The 21681-nt window shown below is 44.5% G+C and overlaps 1 protein-coding gene across 2 annotated transcripts; it reads right to left on the bottom strand.

Annotated features, from left to right (window-relative positions):
* Window positions 1–574: 574 nt before the first annotated feature.
* Window positions 575–21250, bottom strand: LOC146560393 (uncharacterized). Of its 2 annotated transcripts, none has more exons than XM_085244501.1 (7): window positions 21016–21250; window positions 20341–20487; window positions 18323–18454; window positions 15990–17766; window positions 14547–14973; window positions 13466–14197; window positions 575–5921 (listed from the first exon to the last, which is right to left on the bottom strand). In XM_085244501.1, exons 1-7 carry the CDS (start codon window positions 21019–21021, stop codon window positions 3560–3562), a joined length of 5583 nt encoding a protein of 1860 aa, XP_085100627.1. In that variant the 5' UTR covers window positions 21022–21250; the 3' UTR covers window positions 575–3559. The 2 variants fall into 2 exon arrangements, with proteins under 2 accessions (XP_085100627.1, XP_085100628.1); XM_085244502.1 differs by having other exon boundaries at window positions 18323–18451.
* Window positions 21251–21681: the final 431 nt, after the last annotated feature.

The raw sequence follows: 21681 nt of genomic DNA, 5'->3' as shown, positions 1-21681 counted from the left end.
TATAACCAAATCTCTATAATACAATATAATCAAGTAAGCCTTATATTCTAACCAAGTAAGCCTTATATTTTAACCAAGTATGCCTTATATTTAGTGTGTTCATATATTTTCACCTAACCAAGTCTATTGTTAAAGGAAAACTGATGCATTCCTTACCTCAGTGTCTGAGGTGTTTGACAGCATGATATAATGATGCATTCTTTTCCTTTAGTGTCTGTGATGTCAGATAAAGCATGATATACTTCTGTATTCTTATCCCAGTGTGTGAAAGATCAGATAAGTTGATTTAATGTTTAACCTCTTCCCTGACAGTTAAAAGAGGAAGTACTATGTAACCCATTTTTGCCTTATAAATAAAGCAAGCGAGCCTGTGCTCGGTGTGTGTGTCTTCTCAGAGGCATTCACCCGTGCGCACGTTTTCTAATTACACTCTGAGTCGGTCTGCAGTTGTCTCATTTCTCTTACTTGTGTTTGAACAAATGTCTACCCCTGACAGCATGTAACCTGGTGTGTGGCAAGATGGGGACTCACAGGTAAGGCAGGTAAAGATGTCACAGATGCCAGAGGCAGGAGGTCGGGCTTTAAAACTCACACTTTTATTTCCTGTATTTCTCAAACTGTCTCAGGTTTACTGGAAGAAGATTTAGTTGAAGTTCCCTTTTTTACCTGTTACCAGTAAGATTCTGGTCCCTGCAGATTGCCACCAGTGCCCTGCAGAAACCTCACAACTCATTCAGCGTTTTATTATGTTTTTAAACATGCATTAGTTTCATATTTTTGATTCTTTTAATAACCAATCTTTCAAGATACAATAATGTAACTGTAAAAGAAAAAACCTTCAACTCCAAGCATCACCAGGGAAGTACATCAGCTAAGGCTTTGTGTTCTCTGACCAGCTGGCAGGTGGCTGTGGGCGGTTGCTGGCAGCTGGTATCGTGAAATTGAGCCACACCAAAACCTCCTTTTGCTATTGCAAGTTGCGTCAGTTGCAAGTAGGTGACAAGGAGGATGCCAACCTGTCTGCAAACATTTGCCAACTGGTAATGAAACTGTGTGTGACACAAAAACTGGAAGTGGAGAACATCTGCCATTAGAAAAGTGTTGGTTTTAGAGGTAAGGCACGTTTTAAAGTTCAACTCCAGCTCGGCGAGTTTCTGCAGATGAGTCGGTGTCTTCCACGCAATCTGTAGGAGATCTGCTAGCAACAGTCGAGCTCTCACAAAGAGGCTTTTGATGCAGAAATCAGTGTGAATGATTCCAGCAATACACATTTTACCTAACAACACGAGATGCTTGTGGGTCGTTCAGTGGCCTTAAAGTCTTTCACACTGTTGCTATGGACGATTTTGAGATAGCAATCATATTTCTTTCCTGCCTGTTCTTTGAAGTATTGACTAAGCTGCAAAACTCGAACAGTGTGTTTTGCTTTAACAGGAGGAAAATTTTAATTCTCCCTTAGATATGCGGATGTAGGCTGCTGGCCGTGCCTCCCTGAGCCTGGTTTTGCTGGATGTTTCTTCCTGTTAAAAGATTAAATTTTAGTCATATGACACCAAATCACAGCAACAGTGGCCTCGAGGTGCTTTATATTGTAAGGTAGACCCTACAATAATACATACAGAGAAAAAGTGTGATTCAATGCAGAGAGGTCTGTTAACACATAGTGAGTGAGAAAGGTGACTGGAAAGGAAAAACTCAATGCATCATGGGAATCCCCGGCAGCCTACGTCTATTGCAGCATAACTAAGGGAGGATTCAGGGTCACCTGGTCCAGCCCTAACTATATGCTTTAGCAAAAAGGAAAGTTTGAAGCCTAATCTTGAAAGTAGAGATAGTGTCTGTCTCCTGAATCCAAACTGGAAGCTGGTTCCACAGAAGAGGGGCCTGAAAACTGAAGGCTCTGCCTCCCATTCTACTTTTAAATACTCTAGGAACAACAAGTAGGCCTGCAGAGCGAGAGCCAAGTGCTCTAATAGGGTGATATGGTACTACAAGGTCATTAAGATAAGATGTGACCTGATTATTTAAGACCTTGTATGTGAGGAGCAGGATTTTGAATTCTGGATTTAACAGGAAGCCAAAACAGGAGAAATCTGCTCTCTCTTTCTAGTCCCTGTCAGGACTCTTGCTGCAGCATTTTGGATCAGCTGAAGGCTTTTCAGCGAGTTTTTAGGACTTCCGACTGCTACTCATATGGGGTTGTCTGATTGTTAGGCTTTCTTTATAATACTGTATGGTTTTTACCCTACAATATGAAGCAGTTTGAAGCAACTGTTTTCGTGTCTTGGGATTATATAAATAAAAGTGTAGTGAAAAAAAAATCTCAGTGAAAATATGTGTCCAAACTGAGGAGTGACCCAAGTCTGCTAATGCTCCAGTATCCATCTTGGCAACCTCTGGAGTTCACGAGTTTTCCGGAGGAGGTTTCTGGACGGCGCTGGTATCAGCAGAGTGAGTACCAAGTTCAGCAAAAACACAGATATCAGCTTGGTCTGAAGTTAAAAGTAAAACTTTACCAGACACGTCATGTCAAACGTACACACGCATACACACACTCATGCATGCACCCAAGAGCTGAAGACACTGTGCAAAAATACCAAAATTACTTTAAGGATATTAAGTGCCAAAGAAAATAAGACTAACTTCATAAATAAACAATAAGATAAAAAAGAAGGAAAAAGGATTAAAAAAAGAGATGGATCATTAACCACAGTTAACAAGTTTTAACACTGGCCTCACACTGGCCTCAGACAGCCGCATATGGATGTTTGTCCAACACAATATATATATATATATATATATATATATATATATATATTTTAAAAAAGAGAAAAGATCACAAAAATAATACACATGATTGGATACAGCATAGTTGGACCTTCAAAACATCTGTTTGCAGGGTTGGGATGTAGTCCAGCTCAATAAATGCTAAAAGTTTGAAAGTCTTTTCCAAAAAAAAGTCTCAAACGCATCCACAGGTAGTCCAGAACTGATCAAAGCAATCTTCCAACCTTTAGCTGGTCATAATCCATCACATCCAGCTGTGGACGGGGAGATCACATAGGAACAGTGTTACTTACAAAGTCCTTTCTTCTGCGCCATATTCTGACCTTTCTGTAAACACTTCCATCAGCATGCATTCAGAGTCAGATAAAAACGTGAGGCCCGTATAAACAATGGGCTCAATTTCCTGATGAACCTTCAGTTATGAGTTGTGGAAATTTTGGTCCCATCAGAGTCAGGAAAGGAGGATAAAGATGACAGTGCTTCGTGGTGGGTTAACGTTTTGACTGAGGGCTGTTTCAGGCCCACCCCTCGCTCACCACTTCCTGTTTCGTAACCAACCTGTGACGTCACTGTGGCTACGTCCATCTTTTATAACAGACAGTGAAAAACTTGTTTTGTTTGTTGCGACATGTGAAGACTGCACATATAAAACATCTATCTTACACGGCGAGGTGAGGGCGGGACCATTCGTGAGAAACAAAACCACGTCCGCTGTGTTCTTTGCACATATTTTCCCTTCTGGCTCCATGAATGAAAGACTAGTCTCACTGCTTTATATCCTGTTACAGTTCTGAGGAAGAGCTGAAGGAAGCTGTGAGAGTCCGCTGATGCTTACTCTCCTCACCATCTGCCCCTGTGCTGCTACTCCAGCTCCTGCTCCACCCTGCAGGGTTTGGGTTAGGCTAACTTGGGCCGTGCTGAAGGAGGTTATTCTGCCACTTCCAGCAATTTGTAGGTTGACTGTGGTGGCATAACTGGCCTTGTGGTTGCCCTGTTTGGGTAGTGGTGATGCTCTTGAGGGCAGGGGAGAAGAGACTGGGGACACAGGAGGTGCTGTGGTATAGATTTGAACCTGAGGCGGTGGTTTGATGTGGAATTGGTGGTGTTGGTAGGGGGCAGGTGGAGGAGAGGTCATTCCTGAGGTGGACAGAGTCAGACTTGAGGAGGTGAGGTTTTGCTCACTGGAGGGTCGGCTAAGGTAGGCGCAGATCAGCTGGCTCCGACAGTTTCCCTCCTGTAACTCGGGATCTTCCCAGTCTATCTGCCTGTCTGATGAAGCGGTGGAGGACACAGGGGGAGGAGACGAGGCACTGATGGTGCAAGTATCGCCTGTATCCGGGATATCCGTTCCATTGTATTTGTTTGAAAGCTCTCGCACATCTGGCCAGGGCACGCTGGTAAAATGCTGCCCACCCCCGGTGCCGTTCCCTGGGGAAAACTTGCTGGATGAGGGTGGGGACTGAAGCCCATTTTCAGGGCTGAGGCATGCGGGTGAGCTGCTGTAAGAGGACCATCCACTCCTTGGACTGACCGGACAGGACTCGTGTTGGTCAAAAGAAGGATGGGCATTTCCACTGAAACCTAGGGACCTTCGGCTGCTGTCTGCCCAGGAACGTCGCTGGGCAGCAGCGTTGAGCCGGGCTGGGCTGGAAGGTCTGTCGGCCAGGCTGGAGGAGAAAGACCTGCGGAGGCTTAGGGAGGTGGTAGGGCAGGGTCCAGAAGGGAAAGATCCTTTGAAACCACTCTGTGGGACAAAGGAGGACGAAGAAGAAGTTGGGAAAGACGCCAATGTTGATGAAAGAGAAGGAGAGGCAGAGGAGGAAACATATCTAGCGTTTCTAGGCTGAGGTGTCGCAACATTGTTTGCCCAAACATTCACTGACACACCGATAGGAGGTGGGGAGAGGATCCGCGGGCTCGGACATGAAGAAGAACTCATGGAAGAGGTGATGGGTAGCTCCAAAGTTAGACCTAATGGGTTATGGGAACTTGCACTTCCTACCCTTGAGCTCCGGGGATGGGGCGGTTTATTTGCCATGGGGGAGGAGAAATTGTGCTGTGGAGGTGGAGAGCAGAGGTGAATGAATGAAGCTGGAGAGGGAGATGGGGACTGAACTCGTGAGTTGGGTTCGGATGCGGAGAAAGGCCGGGCTACACGGTTGTGTGATCCTGACCAGAGAGAATCTTGGGATTGTTGCTTTACCGCGGCTTTACTGGTCCCATTAGAGAATGTCTCCTTCTGTGGACTTACCAACCAACCTCCGTTACTGAGAGCACTGCTCAAGCTGCAGCTCACTTGACTGATTGCTGTGCTGTGATTGTTGTTGTTGTTTGAGTTCTGTGAAGAACCAGTTTTGCTGTGAAGGAATGAGGGACGTGGTGAAGAGGATGAAGCGTAGGCCGGCTGGTAATGGGATGGACTTGGAGAGCGTTGGGAAAGAGAGGGAGGAGAAGATGGCATGAGGGACGGAGAAGTGCAAGAGGTCCGGAGAGTGGACGGTGGGCATCTTGGATGGTGGTACCCATCCTTGGAACATCCTAACTGAGCACAAGCAGGTGTGCTGGAAGGAGGTTTGGGAGAAGGGGAACGCCGTCGTAAGTGAGAGGAAGGTAAGGAGGGACTTTGATTCACGCTGTTGCGGGCAGTGTTGTCTTTTGCCATACTCTGACTGATAGACTGACTGATGCAGGAGGCAGCTAAGGATTTGGTAAATGTGGAGGAAGAGGTGATGGGGGAGGAGCATGTGGGAGAGCGAAGGGTAGAGGATGATGTAGGGGAGGGAGGAGGGCCTCTTACAGATGATGAGGAAGATGCAGGAGAGGGGGTAGACGGGGCTTTCCTGGTTAAAGGGGGAGTCGGAGATAAGCTGGAAAGAGCCTTGGAGATGTTGTTTGGGCATACAGGAGTCGGAGAAGATGCTGGAATAAGCCTGAATGGTGAGGAGCAAGGTGGTGCTCGTACTGAGGAGGTAGGAGGAGCTCTATGAGGAGAAGGAGAGCGGTGTCTCAGGCTGGGTTGGAAGGCTGAGGGTGCAGAGGTGCCCTGGTCAGGCGTGGTAATAGCCTGGGTAGTTCTCTCCTCCTGAGTCTTGAAGATCGGAAGTTTGGTCGGGCATCCTGGCTCTTTTGGGTCCCTGTAAGTTACAGAGAAGCACAGATTTAAAAACATCTAGTTTATCGAATTAAATAAAAAAATCACTGCAGTTATACTTAAAGAAGCTTCTCTGACAGGGGCATTGTGACTCTCGTCTTTCCAAGTGATAAAAGCCCAGCTAACACTACAGCAGAAGGGCCAAAAATGGCACTTTAAGCTCAATGTAAGGAACATTCACTAGTTGGGACCACATCCTCATTTAGGTTTGACAGCGTTTCTGGTAAATAATGGCAGATGATGTGAGCGTGAACTGAAGCTCTGGTTTGGGAAAGGCCTCAGAGGCGACTGGCAGCGGCTCCTGGGCCGGACGGATCCCCGTCAGCTAACTTTCTTATCAGTACTCTATAATGTCAATGTTCTACTTTCACTGCGGCTTTAGCTACAGTTTAAGAGAGTTAAACTATTCTGACTGACCACAATTTAGGGAGAGTTTCTTTCCTTAAAATCTAGATTTTTTCCCTCCTATTTTGACTGGTACGATCTTACTTCTGCCAGACGAATTTTTTTCCCCCTTGTTAAGCCACTGAACTTTGACCAAGCATAAAAAGCGATGACCCAGTGTTGTCTCTACATATAAGAGACAACTTAGAAAAGAAGCAGTTTTAATTGCATCTTTAGGCTCCTTGTTGCCAGCAGCCAGTCACAGAAACACATCATTTGTTCCCATTTCCTGAGATGAATCCATGAAAAATGTCAAAAATAACAATAAAGATAGTTTGATATGAAATACTATTGATCAGTACAAACTGATCAGCTGTTAGCTGAGAGTATTTCAGCATGGCGTGCAGCGTGTTCTTAAAAATCAGAGGAAAATGGACAAGTGAAGGACAAAAGAATAGGTTTGATCTACAGTGTCTGAAACGACGTCCATAAGAAAGAGGAAGAAATTTTCATCCTTCACCGAAACTTCGTCAGAAACGCTCTCAGTGGAAGGACGTCTGCCAGAAGGCCGTTGATAATGAAGAGAAACGTGGTGCAAAGGCTGAGGCATGAAAACGACACAAGAACTGGACTGAAAATCAGGTCTGATGGAGCGATGGATCCATATGTGAAATTTGAAAAAGAAGAGCCCAGACCTCAAAATCACTGAAGCAGTGAGAGATCATCCTGACAGAGATCAGCAAAAAGGCAGAAACATCCAAAGAGCTTTGAACGTCCTTCAAGAAGCCCAGAGAAGTATTCCTGAAGATTCCTTAAGAAACACGGAGAATTAAGGTGGTCATACTCAGTGTTGGTCAAGTTACTTGAAAAAGTAATCAGTAACTAATTATTGATTACTTCTCCAAAAAAGTAATCCAGTTACTTTACTGATTACTTATTTTCAAAAGTAATTAATTACTTAGTTACTTAGTTACTTTTTAAAAACACGATTTACAACCTGAAGAGGTGATAAAGTGATAGATCTTTCAGCCCAATTCTACTTTTTCTACATAATCATCATACAAAATGTAATCAAATGGAAAAGTCTCTTTTTAAAACTTGTTTTATTAGTTTTAATCTTTTAACTTTATGCATCAAGCAAAGATTTAATTATCTGCAACATTCTCTGACTGGAAGAAATTAGTTTAACATTTAAACCTATTTTCTGCACATTCCAGCTCATAAAATAAAATATTTTTTGTGTTTACACTCAGTCTTTCAAATAGATGCAAGTAAAACACAGCAGAACATAAATAAAGTCAAAGACTCAGCGGTCCTGTTGCTCTATTTTCACCTGTAAAGCAGGAGTGGGGTAGGCGGAGGTTTACCCTGGTGCAGGTGTGCCGCGGTCAGTGGAAGAATCCGCGAGTTTCTCTGTGAGTTTCCCATTACGTCGTAGCTACTCGGTGCTTGTTGGAAGTTTAGGGGTTTTTTCGCTGTAAAAAGAAGTTTTCTTCCCACGCACAGCGGACACTAATGTTTTTGTCACTTTTTATGGAATCAAACTCAAAGTAAGGTCAGTACTTCCACGCTTTAAACGCTGCACGCTCATACTCTCTCTGCACTCGATATATGATCCATTGTTGATCTGCACACAGCTGTTGTCACTAACGGCGCACTCGCTTACGTCACTGTCATGAGACATTCTCGCAAAAAATCACGGTTTTAGTAACGCAGTAACGCAGCGTTCCTACGGGAAAGTAACAGTAATCTAATTACCGTTTTTGCAATAGTAATCCCTTACTTTACTCGTTACTTGAAAAAAGTAATCGGATTACACGTTACTGCCCATCTCTGATCATACTAAACATTGACTTTCAAGTTCTTTAGAACTGTACAAAGTACTGTATAAAACGTTTTAGTGGTAACAGAAAGTTGTAATGTGACAAACAAAGGTAAATTATGTGGCTGAAGGCAAATTCTTCTACTGATCAGAAGCCAGATACTTCCTGTTCCTGCTCAAACACAGTGGTGTTTCTGAGTAGCTTATTTGCTTAGCGATTTAATTAACAACTTTTAAATACATTCTTCTTTCATAGTATAATCTTCACGTGCTTCCTCCGAAGCACACTTTCTGTGTACTCACTACCTAATTTATAGCCAAAGTATTCACTCACTGTCTCTGTACTGTCTCGCTAGCCTAGCTTAGCTCGTAGCCGACTCATTAGCACCATGGCTACTTCACCTGTCCCTCCTGCACTTTCTTGCTCATTGTGTCAGATGTTTAGTTACTCCTCGGCCTCCTTTAGCAGTAATGATATCTGTAACAAATGTAGCATATTTGCAGCGCTGGAGGCCAGGATTACTGAATTGGAGACTCGGCTTCGCACCCTTCATTCACCCGCAGCTAGCCAGGCCCCTGTAGCTGGTGCAGCCGAAAATAGCGTAGGCCCCGCTAGCTGTTCCCCGGCAGGTCCCAAGCAGCTGGGGAATCAGGGCGGCTGGGTCACGGCGAGGAGGAAGCATAGTCCTAAACAGAAGCCCCAGGTACACCACCAACCCGTTCATGTGTCTAACCGTTTTTCCCCACTCGGCGACACACCCGCCGGGGGTCAAACTCTGGTAATTGGCGATTCTGTTCTCAGACATGTGAAGCTAGAGACACCGGCAACCATAGTGAATTGTCTTCCAGGGGCCAGAGCAGGCGACATTGAAGGAAATTTAAAACTGCTGGCTAAGGGTAAACGTAAATTCAGTAAAATCATAATTCACGTCGGCAGTAATGACACCCGGTTACGCCAATCGGAGGTCACTAAAATCAATATTGAATCGGTGTGCAACTTTGCCAAAACAATGTCGGACTCTGTAGTTTTCTCTGGTCCCCTCCCCAATCAGACCAGGAGTGACATGTTTAGCCGCATGTTCTCCTTAAATTGCTGGCTGTCTGAGTGGTGTCCCAGAAACGATGTGGGCTTCATAGATAATTGGCAAACCTTCTGGAGGAAACCTGGTCTTGTTAGGAGAGATGGCATCCATCCCACTTTGGATGGAGCAGCTCTCATTTCTAGAAATATGGACAAATTTATTAAACCCCCCAAAATATGACTATCCAGAGTTGGGACCAGGAAGCAGAGTTGCAGTCTTAAACGCCTCTCTGCAGCTTCTCTCCTCCTGCTACCCCCCCAAAAACCCATCTCCATAGAGACTGTGTCAGCTTCCAAAAAGACAAAAAACAAACTAAAAACCAGCAACAAACAACTTAAACATAAACAATCACAAAGAAAGAACAATACAGTATCCACATCTGAACCAAAGAGTAAAACAGTGAAATGTGGATTATTAAATATTAGGTCTCTCTCCTCCAAGTCTCTGTTAGTACATGACTTAATAATTGATCAACAAATTGATTTACTCTGCCTTACAGAAACCTGGTTGCAGCAGGATGATTATGTTAGTTTAAATGAATCAACACCCCCGAGCCATTCTAACTACCAGAAATCTCGAAGCACAGGCCGAGGGGGAGGTGTGGCAGCAATTTTTCACACCAGCCTATTAATTAATGAAAGACCCAGACAGACTTTTAATTCATTTGAAAGCCTGATGCTTAACATTGTCCACCCCAGCTGTGAAACTCAGAAACCAGTCTTACTTGTTATCATCTATCGTCCACCTGGGCCTTACACAGAGTTTCTGTCTGATTTCTCAGACTTTATATCTAATTTAGTTCTGAGCTTAGATAAAATAATTATTGTGGGTGATTTCAACATCCATGTAGATGCTAAAAATGACAGCCTCAACATGGCATTTAATCTGTTATTAGACTCAATTGGCTTCTCTCAAAATGTAAAAGAACCCACCCACCACTTTAATCACACTCTAGATCTTGTTTTAACATATGGCATAGAAACGGAACATTTAACAGTGTTTCCTGAAAACCCTCTCCTGTCTGATCATTTCCTGATAACATTTACTTTTACAATAATTGATTACACAGCGGTGAAGAGTAGACTTTATCAAAGTAGATGTCTTTCTGAAAGCACTGTAACTAAGTTTAAGAATATAATCCACCCACTGTTATCATCTTCAATGCCCTGTACCAACACAGAGCAGAGTAGCTATCTGAACGCTACCCCAACAGAGGTCGATTATCTTGTTAATAATTTCACCTCCTCACTACGTACGACTCTGGATACTGTAGCTCCTGTGAAAACTAAGGCCTCAAATCAGAAGTACCTGACTCCGTGGTATAATTCTGAAACACGTACCCTAAAGCAGATGACTCGTAATCTGGAGAGGAAATGGCGTGTCACAAATCTAGAGGATCATCATTTAGCCTGGAGAAATAGTTTGCTGCTTTATAAGAAAGCCCTCCGCAAAGCCAGAACATCTTACTATTCATCACTGATTGAAGAAAATAAGAACAACCCTAGGTTTCTCTTCAGCACTGTAGCCAGGCTGACAAAAAGTCAGAGCTCTTTTGAGCCAACCATCCCTTTAACGTTAACTAGTAATGACTTCATGAACTTCTTCACAAATAAAATTTTTATCATTAGAGAAAAAATTACCAATAATCATCCCACAGATGTAATATTATCTACAGCTACTCTTAGTACCATTGATATTAAGTTAGACTCTTTTTCTCCAATTGATCTTTCTGAGTTAACTTCAATAATTACTTCCTCCAAACCATCAACGTGTCTTTTAGACCCCATTCCTACAAAACTGCTCAAAGAAGTCCTGCCATTAATTAATTCTTCGATCTTAAATATGATCAACCTATCTCTAATAATCGGCTATGTACCACAGGCCTTCAAGCTGGCTGTAGTTAAACCTTTACTCAAAAAGCCATCTCTAGACCCAGCAGTCTTAGCTAATTATAGGCCAATCTCCAACCTTCCTTTCATATCAAAAATCCTTGAAAGAGTAGTTGTCAAACAGCTAACAGATCATCTGCAGAGGTTTATTTGAAGAGTTTCAGTCAGGTTTCAGAGCTCAGCACAGCACAGAAACAGCTTTAGTGAAGGTTACAAATGATCTTCTTATGGCCTCTGACAGTGGACTCATCTCTGTGCTTGTCCTGCTAGACCTCAGTGCAGCGTTCGATACTGTTGATCATAATATCCTATTAGAGCGATTAGAACATGCTGTAGGTATTACAGGTACTGCACTGCAGTGGTTTGTATCATATCTATCTAATAGACTCCAATTCGTGCATGTAAATGGAGAGTCCTCTTCACACACTGAGGTTAATTATGGAGTTCCACAGGGTTCAGTGCTAGGACCAATTCTGTTTACATTATACATGCTTCCCTTAGGCAGCATCATTAGAAGACATAGCATACATTTTCACTGCTATGCAGATGACACCCAGCTCTATCTGTCCATGAAGCCAGATAACACACACCAATTAGTTAAACTGCAGGAATGTCTTAAAGACATAAAGACTTGGATGGCCGCTAACTTTCTGCTTCTTAATTCAGATAAAACTGAGGTTATTGTACTTGGCCCTGAAAATCTTAGAAATATGGTATCTAACCAGATTCTTACTCTGGATGGCATTACCTTGGCCTCCAGTAACGCTGTGAGGAACCTTGGAGTCATTTTTGACCAGGACATGTCCTTCAACGCACATATTAAACAAATATGTAAGACTGCTTTCTTCCATTTGCGCAACATCTCTAAAATTAGAAATATCCTGTCTCAGAGTGACGCTGAAAAACTAGTTCATGCATTTATTACTTCCAGGCTGGACTACTGTAATTCATTATTATCAGGATGTCCAAAAAACTCACTGAAAAGCCTTCAGCTAATCCAAAATGCTGCAGCAAGAGTCCTGACAGGGACTAGAAAGAGAGAGCATATTTCTCCTGTTTTGGCTTCCCTTCATTGGCTTCCTGTTAAATCCAGAATTGAATTCAAAATCCTGCTCCTCACATACAAGGTCTTAAATAATCAGGCCCCATCTTATCTTAATGACCTTGTAGTACCATATCACCCTATTAGAGCACTTCGCTCTCGCTCTGCAGGCCTACTTGTTGTTCCTAGAGTATTTAAAAGTAGAATGGGAGGGAGAGCCTTCAGTTTTCAGGCCCCTCTTCTGTGGAACCAGCTTCCAGTTTGGATTCGGGAGACAGACACTATCTCTACTTTTAAGATTAGGCTTAAAACTTTCCTTTTTTCTAAAGCATATAGTTAGGGCTGGACCAGGTGACCCTGAATCCTCCCTTTGTTATGCTGCAATAGATGTAGGCTGCCGGGGGATTCCCATGATGCATTGAGTTTTTCCTTTCCAGTCACCTTTCTCACTCACTATGTATTAATAGACCTCTCTGTATTGAATCATATCTGTTATTAACCTCTGTCTCTCTTCCACAGCATGTCTTTATCCTGTCTTCCTTCTCTCACCCCAACCGGTCGCAGCAGATGGCCGCCCCTCCCTGAGCCTGGTTCTGCCGGAGGTTTCTTCCTGTTAAAAGGGAGTTTTTCCTTCCCACTGTCGCCAAAGTGCTTGCTCATAGGGGGTCATATGATTGTTGGGTTTTTCTCTGTATCTATGAAGCGCCTTGAGGCGACTTTTGTTGTGATTTGGCGCTATATAAATAAAATTGAATTGAATTGAATTGAATAGATAAAATTTAGTTTGGCTTGAAATAAAGTGCCAAAGATTACAAGAGCAAGAGAACCTCGAGGCATACGCTTTAATGAAAACATGTGTCCTGGCTTGAATTTCACCTTCGTGTTAATACAGCCACATTTCATTTCTTATATAAAAGAAGAAAAAAGAAGCAGATCAAAATATGTTAAACTGAAAAGCATGGGCTGGGCTTGCTGGTTTATTAGGGGTTCGAGTTCATACACACAGACCAGGTTCCCCTTATTGGCCACCTTCATCAGATTATCATTATTACTTTGTTAAATCTCTTCCAATTGCTCACGAAATCTCTAAAGTGCAGTTATTCTGCTCATTTCCTGCTGCATGCTTTTAGTTATTTAACTGTGCATGATTCACACTTCAGAAATACCCTTCTTATCTCATACTGGGCCTTAATTCAGCTCTTGACTAACTGCCAGTCACAACCTTTGGGAGCTGTCAGAGCAGTGTGAGCTTGCACAGATTCTGGGTTTTCTGCACTTTTGCTTGTCAGTTATCAGGTCCATACACACCTGTGGTCACCTTCAGGCATGCTATTGACATTCGGGGGATCAGATGAAGCCCGTCCGCCCAGCGTCGTCAGCAGGTCGAGCGGCCTTTGGCTGGTGAATGTTGGGAGATGGTCTTCAGACTGCAGCTGAGCGGGATTTGATGGACGTGGTTCATTTTCTCTTAAACTGTGATGCCCTGGGGTTTCTGTGAGTGCGTGGCAGCTTGCGTGTGAAGAGCCAGAGGCTGTGAGTAAGGGAAGACTCTGGGAAGGCTGAGCAGGAAGCTCTCCTAAGGGTCTCCATTCACCAAAGCGCCCTGCTGAACCCTCATCGCTGGAGAGTTCCTCTGCTGATGTCTTCTGCGGACGCTGGTTTCGCAGCACAGTGCTGCCCTCCTCTGTTTCTCTCTGCTCTCTGCTCGGCCCTGGGTGAGGTCTTGCAGAGCTGTTGCACTTTCCTGAAGACGCGTCTGCATTTGCATTTCCTGTGCAAACACTGAATTCAGGCGCTGCGTAAACATTCACGTCTTTGCTCAGCGTATCCTTGTTATCTGTGAAGCTGTGTTCTACTCTAGCTTGTATACATTGTTCAGCTGCTGCGTCCTGCTTGTCTTTGTCTTGGTTATCTCCATCTTTGGTCACTTTTCTGCAGTGCTCAGCACACAGAGGTGGCTCCGAGGGAGCGGGTTGGGTGATGATTTCTCCAGACTCTCTGGCTGAATAAGCATGGTGCCGACCACTCTGCTGCTCCGGCCTGCAGGCAACCACAAGGAGAAAAGTAGTGGGAATGAATCTGCTGCTGCTGCTCTGAACTGCAAACCAAATTTAGCTAATCTCACTCATTTCAATGTGCACCGTGGTGAGCCTATAAAATGCTAGAAAGACCATTTCATGTCACGCTTGTGGTTTCTGTCGGATCTGAGCTTCACTCCTTCTGCCTTCCATCATTTATAAACATTTGGTCATTTACCATGGTACTGACTAATGTTTATTCATGTATGTATATGATTAACCATAATTTATCATCAACTCAACTCATTTTTTGTACTCAATCCTTTATTGTTATAGTCCTTTCATTTTTACTTAATTAGTAAAGTACTCACACATCTGGATGCACATCCCTGTTCTCATTCAGGGGGTCATCCCTGGAGGGGTCCTTGTTACTGGCAGGGCAGCACAAACTGGAGCTCCAGTCTCCAGCTTGTGTCCTGAGATGCTGAATGGTTGTTGTAGAAGATGAGGATGCTCCAGGTGAGGTGTACCTGTGCTCATAGCTGTTCACCTGGGTCAGACTGGATGATTGGTTGCTTAACAAAGGGGCTGGATTTTCTTGAGGTGTGATGGAGGTCTGGGAAGTTTCACTCAGAGTACGGCCTACACCAGAGTCTCTTTCTCTGCTCAAAGCAGAGATGAAGTCTCTCGGCCTGGAGAGGCTAATTCCATTCGTCTGCTGGGTGGTCATCTGTTCTTTGACAAACACATGACCAAACGACTGAGGTTCAACTGGCTCCATCGCAGCCTCCTGGACATCTGGGAAAAACAATGAAATATAGAGTATGAACCAAACATGAAACAAACAATTAAGCCACTGCTTCCAAGTATTTTCCTGTCCAACAAAACAGACGAATCAACAGGTGTGTATGGGACAGCAGCATTACACTGCTCACAGAGACTTGGCTGCAGCAAAACACACTGGATAAAGCCTACAGCAACATGTACCACATCGAGGTTTGTTAGACCACAGTTCAATACTGCTGATCCCTGCATACACGTTAGGAGGAGAGCCCCCCAGCCACAAAGAAAACCTGGCCAGAAGGTGCATCACATCAGCTGCAGGACTGGACGGTGTTTGAACACCAGGACCTCGAAGAGCACACAGCATCAGTGCTCTCATATATTAACTTCTGTACCAACAGTGTCACTGTGGACAAACGTCTCCGGGTGTATTGCAACCAGAAACCCTGGATGACTAAAGAGGTCCAGGTCCTGCTGAAGCAACGTGACGCCGCTTTCAGATCCGGTGATGGTACGCAGTACAGTGCAGCCAGATCTGAGCTGAAAAGAGGCAACAGAGAAGGCAGCGTACAAGAGGAGGATTTAAGACCACTTCAGCAACAACAACTCAGGACAGGTATGGCAGGGAGTTCAGCACACCACCATCTCTCACCTGGAACAACAGGGCCGTTACGCCAGGCTGCTCTTTCTTGACTTTAGCGCTGCTTTTAATTTGATAATCCACAGACAGACTAATAGTGAAACTGCTGGATATCGGACTTCCTTCTACCACCTGCAGCTGGATCAGAGACTTCCTCTGAGACCGTGGATAGAGTGTTACACATACACTCATTCTTTTTATTTTTTCATTTTTTGTATTTATTAAGTTACCGTGTTGTGTTGTTTGTGTTGTGCATAATGCCGACGTGGGATGAGCACTGACAAAAAAGAGAGATCTTATCTTATGTTAACACAATAATTTGGTCCTGGACTCTCTTTAAAGAACCCAAAGTCACAGCATCTTAGAGGAAGTCTTAGAAAAGGCAGCTTACCTGGTGTGAGGCTCTCTGCTGTCTTTACTGTCCTCTCTTCCTGGATCTCTTTGGTCTTCCAGCTCATGGTTTGAGTCTGGTTCTGGTCTTCAGCTTGAATCTGACATTGCCGCCTTTGTGTTACGTTTTGGGTTTGAACTTTGACCATGGAGTAAGTTTGGGTTGCACATCTCGACTCTGACTGACCGGTTTCTGTTTCATATTGTTTTTGGTGCTCAGCTGTAACTTGAGCTTCAGCCTGTATCTGACTTCTACTTTGGCTCGGGCTTGCGGGTCCAGACAGACTAGCAGAAACCACCGATTGGTTCCGTCCACTATTGGAGCGTTTTTGATGCAGGGGGACCTTCATGGTGCTGGCTTTGGCGCTGTACATTCGAGCCAGTGTTTGGACCTTGCTTAGAATACGCTCTGAGTTTTCTATCAGCACAGGGTCTACCACGGGGTTCGCCTCGAATAACCCGATACCAGCCACATCCGATCCCATGGTCTCGAACAGGGCTCGGTTAGCAGTGACAATCCTGGAGTGGCGAGACCATCGGCCCACTTTTATCTGACTGGGAAGGTCCTCGAGGTTCCCAATGGCCTTTGCTTGGTCTCTGCTTCTGGTTCTAGTCCAGATGTTCTGGGTTTTTGTCTCAGGTTTTTCGCACGTATTCACAGGTGTAGAGGTTTCTTCATGGCTTCCATTAGCCTCTGTTGAGCCTGGTGGGTTAGCTTCATGCCCATTTGTAATAGCTTGGTTTCCAGCACCAGGCATGGTTGTTTGATCTCTGGACTCTCCTTCCACCTTCTCCTCCCGTCTTTCCACCAACGATCCTTTGCAAACATTCTCATTTTGATCCTGAATCTTTGTTTCTTCTCCAATAGGCCTGCTTTGGTTTGATTGCAAATTTACCGGATTTGGAGTCTCTTCGTCGTTACTCGCAGCAGAGGATGAAGACTTGACTCGGTCCTCTTCTCGAAAATCCAAAGAGCTCATTGGTTTATCAGCCTGTCCATCACTCTTTGCATCTGCTAGTACTGGAAATGGGGAAGAAACTGGACCAGAGGAAGAAAGGTGCTCCCTATCAGTATCTCTTTCTGGTTCTTCGAACTTGGACAGTCCACTTTCTGACTCCCCTTGGTGACCACCGACATCAAAGCGTGACATGGTCTCCTTTACCAAGCCAGAGGGAATTTGTGAGAAACTGTTTCTCCTTTTTGACCCTACTTCTTCAGCAAGCTCTTCATCCTCTTCCTCGCCCTCTTCAGCCTCAGCTGCTGCCTCATAGTAACTTCTTATCTTTTCAATGATCTTCTTATCTCTCTTGGTGAGGTGGGAACCTCTTGTAGGCGGGTGATATCTCTTGTTGGGCTGGTTAGGGGCTCCTAGATTTGAGGAGGAAGTTGTGGACTCTTCTTCTTCTATCGGTATGACTTTGTTTTTGCTTTCCTCCTCTTCTGAGACGAATCGATGAAGGTCTAGTGTTTGGGGTGGAACGATCTTGTGTCTATCCTCGTTTTCACTCGTTTTCGTCTTCTCTTTATCATTTTCTTGTACTTCTCCAAGCACTTCTTCTCCCTTTTCCACCTGACTTTCTGCAACTTGAATTTCTTGGATTTCACTTTCTGTTGTCTCATTTTCTCCAGTCTGACTTTGGACGATGTCATCCTCAATCTCTGCTCTTTCCTGTTCCTGTGGCATTGTGTGTGTTTGTTCTTGGCTGGAGGTGACTGGGGGCAGCGGGCAGGTGAAGTTGGTCTGGTTGGATAGAGGCTCTTTGGGCTCATCCTTGATCTGTACCGGGGGAAAAAAGTAAGAAGAAACTTACAGTCATATGAATCCTAGCATGTGCTAATGTAGCTGGTGGGATATGGACACCCACCGGTGTGTTACTTAACAGTTTAGTGAATAGTTTAAAGAAAAAGAGGGAAATCACTGGAATTTGTTCAAATATCTGCCTGAATTTGGTTTGTTTTGTTAAATTAATAAAACCTTGAACAAGAACATGTGTAGTAAAGGAGTTGTTTGCTTGAGGTCTTTGGTAATGGATGGTCTATCTTAAGGCTCTTTCCTGATAAACATGCAGTTTGTCATGTGATAAGATTTTAAGCCACAATGTTCAGATGTCAAAACCCAGGATTTGACCTCTTTATACGTGAGGTTTCACAAAGGTTGGTCTTCAGTAAATCAGTGAATAATCAATGACATCGCAACATGGTGTGACAGTTTCATGAATCTAAACAAGTATGGCTAGAAAGAAAAATATAGTCCACTTGAGGCTGACGCAGACTCGTGTCCTCAAACGTGGTTGACCACATGTCAAGTTATGGTGGGTGTTCTGTTTTCTAACCGTCATGTGAGTGTGGATGGCAGCGAGCCCCTCTCTGGCTCTACTCTGATTGATGAACTCCAGGATCTCCTCTGTGATGGACAGAGTGGGAGGAGGACTGAAGGGGGTCAGCTCCTCTTCCTCCTCCTTCTCCTCATTTAAACAAAAATGAAAAGACACCATTAAAAGGATGCTATGAGTGTTTGATACAGTCCTGTTTTCAAACCTACTATCTGTGCACAAGTTTGATTGAATACATTTTATTATATTACTGTTGTGGGACTGCAGTGGGAATTGGCTCAGCTCAGGGCTCCTGAGCCGATGTAAGTTTCCATCCATCCATCCGTCTACTCACTCATCCATCCATCCATCCATCCATCTACTCACTCATCCATCCATCCATCCATCCATCCATCCATCCGTCTACTCACTCATCCATCCATCCATCCGTCTACTCACTCATCCATCCGTCTACTCACTCATCCATCCATCCATCCGTCTACTCACTCATCCATCCATCCATCCATCCATCCATCCATCCATCCATCCATCCATCCATCCATCTACTCACTCATCCATCCATCCATCCATCCATCCATCCATCCATCTACTCACTCATCCATCCATCCATCCATCCATCTACTCACTCATCCATCCATCCATCCATCCATCTGTCTACTCACTCATCCATCCATCCATCTACTCACTCATCCATCCATCCATCCATCCATCCATCTACTCACTCATCCATCCATCCATCCATCTGTCTACTCACTCATCCATCCATCCATCCATCCATCCGTCTACTCACTCATCCATCCATCCATCCATCCATCTACTCACTCATCCATCCATCCATCCATCCGTCTACTCACTCATCCATCCATCCATCCATCCGTCTACTCACTCATCCATCCATCCATCCATCCATCCATCCATCCATCCATCCATCCATCCATCCATCTGTCTACTCACTCATCCATCCATCCATCCATCCATCCGTCTACTCACTCATCCATCCATCCATCCATCCATCCATCCATCCATCTACTCACTCATCCATCCATCCATCCGTCTACTCATTCATCCATCCATCCATCCATCCATCTACTCATTCATCCATCCATCCATCTACTCATCCATCCATCCATCCATCCATCCGTCTACTCACTCATCCATCCATCCATCCATCCATCCATCCGTCTACTCACTCATCCATCCATCCATCCATCCATCCATCCGTCTACTCACTCATCCATCCATCCATCCATCCATCCATCCATCCGTCTACTCACTCATCCATCCATCCATCCATCCATCCATCCATCCATCCGTCTACTCACTCATCCATCCATCCATCCATCCATCCATCCGTCTACTCACTCATCCATCCATCCATCCATCCATCCGTCTACTCACTCATCCATCCATCCATCCATCCGTCTACTCACTCATCCATCCATCCATCCATCCATCTACTCATTCATCCATCCATCCATCCGTCTACTCACTCATCCATCCATCCATCCATCCATCCATCCATCCATCCGTCTACTCACTCATCCATCCATCCATCCATCCGTCTACTCACTCATCTATCCATCCATCCATCCATCCATCCATCCGTCTACTCACTCATCCATCCATCCATCCATCCATCCGTCCATCCATCCGTCTACTCACTCACCCATCCATCCATCCATCCGTCTACTCACTCACTCATCCATCCATCCATCCATCCATCCATCCATCCATCTACTCACTCATTCATCCATCCATCCATCCATCCATCCATCCATCCATCCATCCATCCATCCATCCATCCATCCATCCGTCTACTCACTCATCCATCCATCCATCCATCCATCCGTCTACTCACTCATCCATCCATCCATCCATCCATCCGTCTACTCACTCATCCATCCATCCATCCGTCTACTCATCCATCCATCCATCCATCCTGACATCAGGTCAGCACTAACGCAGATACATCCTCTGAGGCTGCAGTGCTGACGAGTGCTAGCACAAGCTAAAGTTACCTCCTCCTTGTTCGGTCGTAGCTGAGGCTTCAAACTGGCGCCGCCTCGCTCGGACTCCACCTCTATGACGGAGGAGGCCAACGTGCTGCTGCTGCCTGCTGAGCCCAGGCTGTCTGCGTGGCACAGCTCGCTTTCACTGCCCGCCTGCTGTTACAGTAACAGTTTTCTTTAGATTTACAGTCCAGCATAAACACCATAAAACCAGCAGTGCAAACTCACACTCATCACTGTTCAGCGCTCCAAACTGAAATCACTGAAATCTCCCTCAAACTACAGACATACGTCTAAATGGACATAAATATACATAATACATATATACATATATAATGCATATATGTATTATGTAATACATATATTGACATAAATGTGAATGTTCATGTTTAAGTTTCCTCCCATTCCCTCCCCGACATGCTCAGCACCCAACAAATTTATGAAGCGATAATAATAATCTGGGCCAGCTAGACCTCATGAAAATATAACTGTACAGATTATAAAAATAAATAATAACTATTATCACAAGAAATCTTTAAATATATATATATATAAATATACGTGTTTATACGCTGATTGTGAAAAACGATGTAGTTGAGATGTTGGACCAGAGGATCTTTGATGGTTAATGAAGCGTTTAATAGCTGAGCTGCACATTTGCCAGAAATCTGAACGCGGTCTCACCTTCATAGCTGCGAGATTCCCGGGTGGAGCGAAGCGGTGGGGCGAGACGGGTGACAGATGCCGTGATGGATGAGAACAAAGAGAACGGTGTTATCAAAGTATTATTATTGTTTTCAGGCACTTAGCAACTTGGCATCTGAAACTACATAACCACAAGTTTCATGTTTGAACAATGCTTGAGCCAGGCAGGCCCGAGCCAAACCCACACCCTGAGAGCTGCATGAAACATGAATCCGGTCTAATTTGCTTCTCGCAGTCAACGACATGCATATCAGAGCAAACACATTTCCAAGTTCAAACATGTCCCACTGTGGCAACCCCTCAGCTTTGCAGCTTTCAGCTTTCCCATTCAGAAACAGACGTGATGTGTCAGAGCTCATCTTTCAGATTTCTGCGCTTCAGCAGGTAAATGTCACTCCAGGAGCAACAGCTCCCCCTGGCTGTGGAACTGCACCATTTCTATTCACAAGTTGTGAAAAACAAGTTGTGGTGAACAGCTGTTGTTAGTTACTGAGATCCAGGCCCAGAACCAAAGTCCGCACACTCGGACTGGGAGACTGGTTCCCGATGAGCTCACGGATTCTTTCTGAGCATCTCTGCCAGCTCCGCTCAAACGATTACCCACAATTCATACATCACTGTGGCACTAAACCGGGGTTTGTAACA

This window comes from Mchenga conophoros, linkage group LG14 (assembly GCF_057382185.1).
Source record: "Mchenga conophoros isolate Kocher_MC1m ecotype Shallow Benthic linkage group LG14, M_conophoros_male_GT1.1, whole genome shotgun sequence".
Lineage (NCBI taxonomy): Eukaryota > Metazoa > Chordata > Actinopteri > Cichliformes > Cichlidae > Mchenga > Mchenga conophoros.
This window is presented reverse-complemented; position numbering and strand designations above follow the sequence as displayed.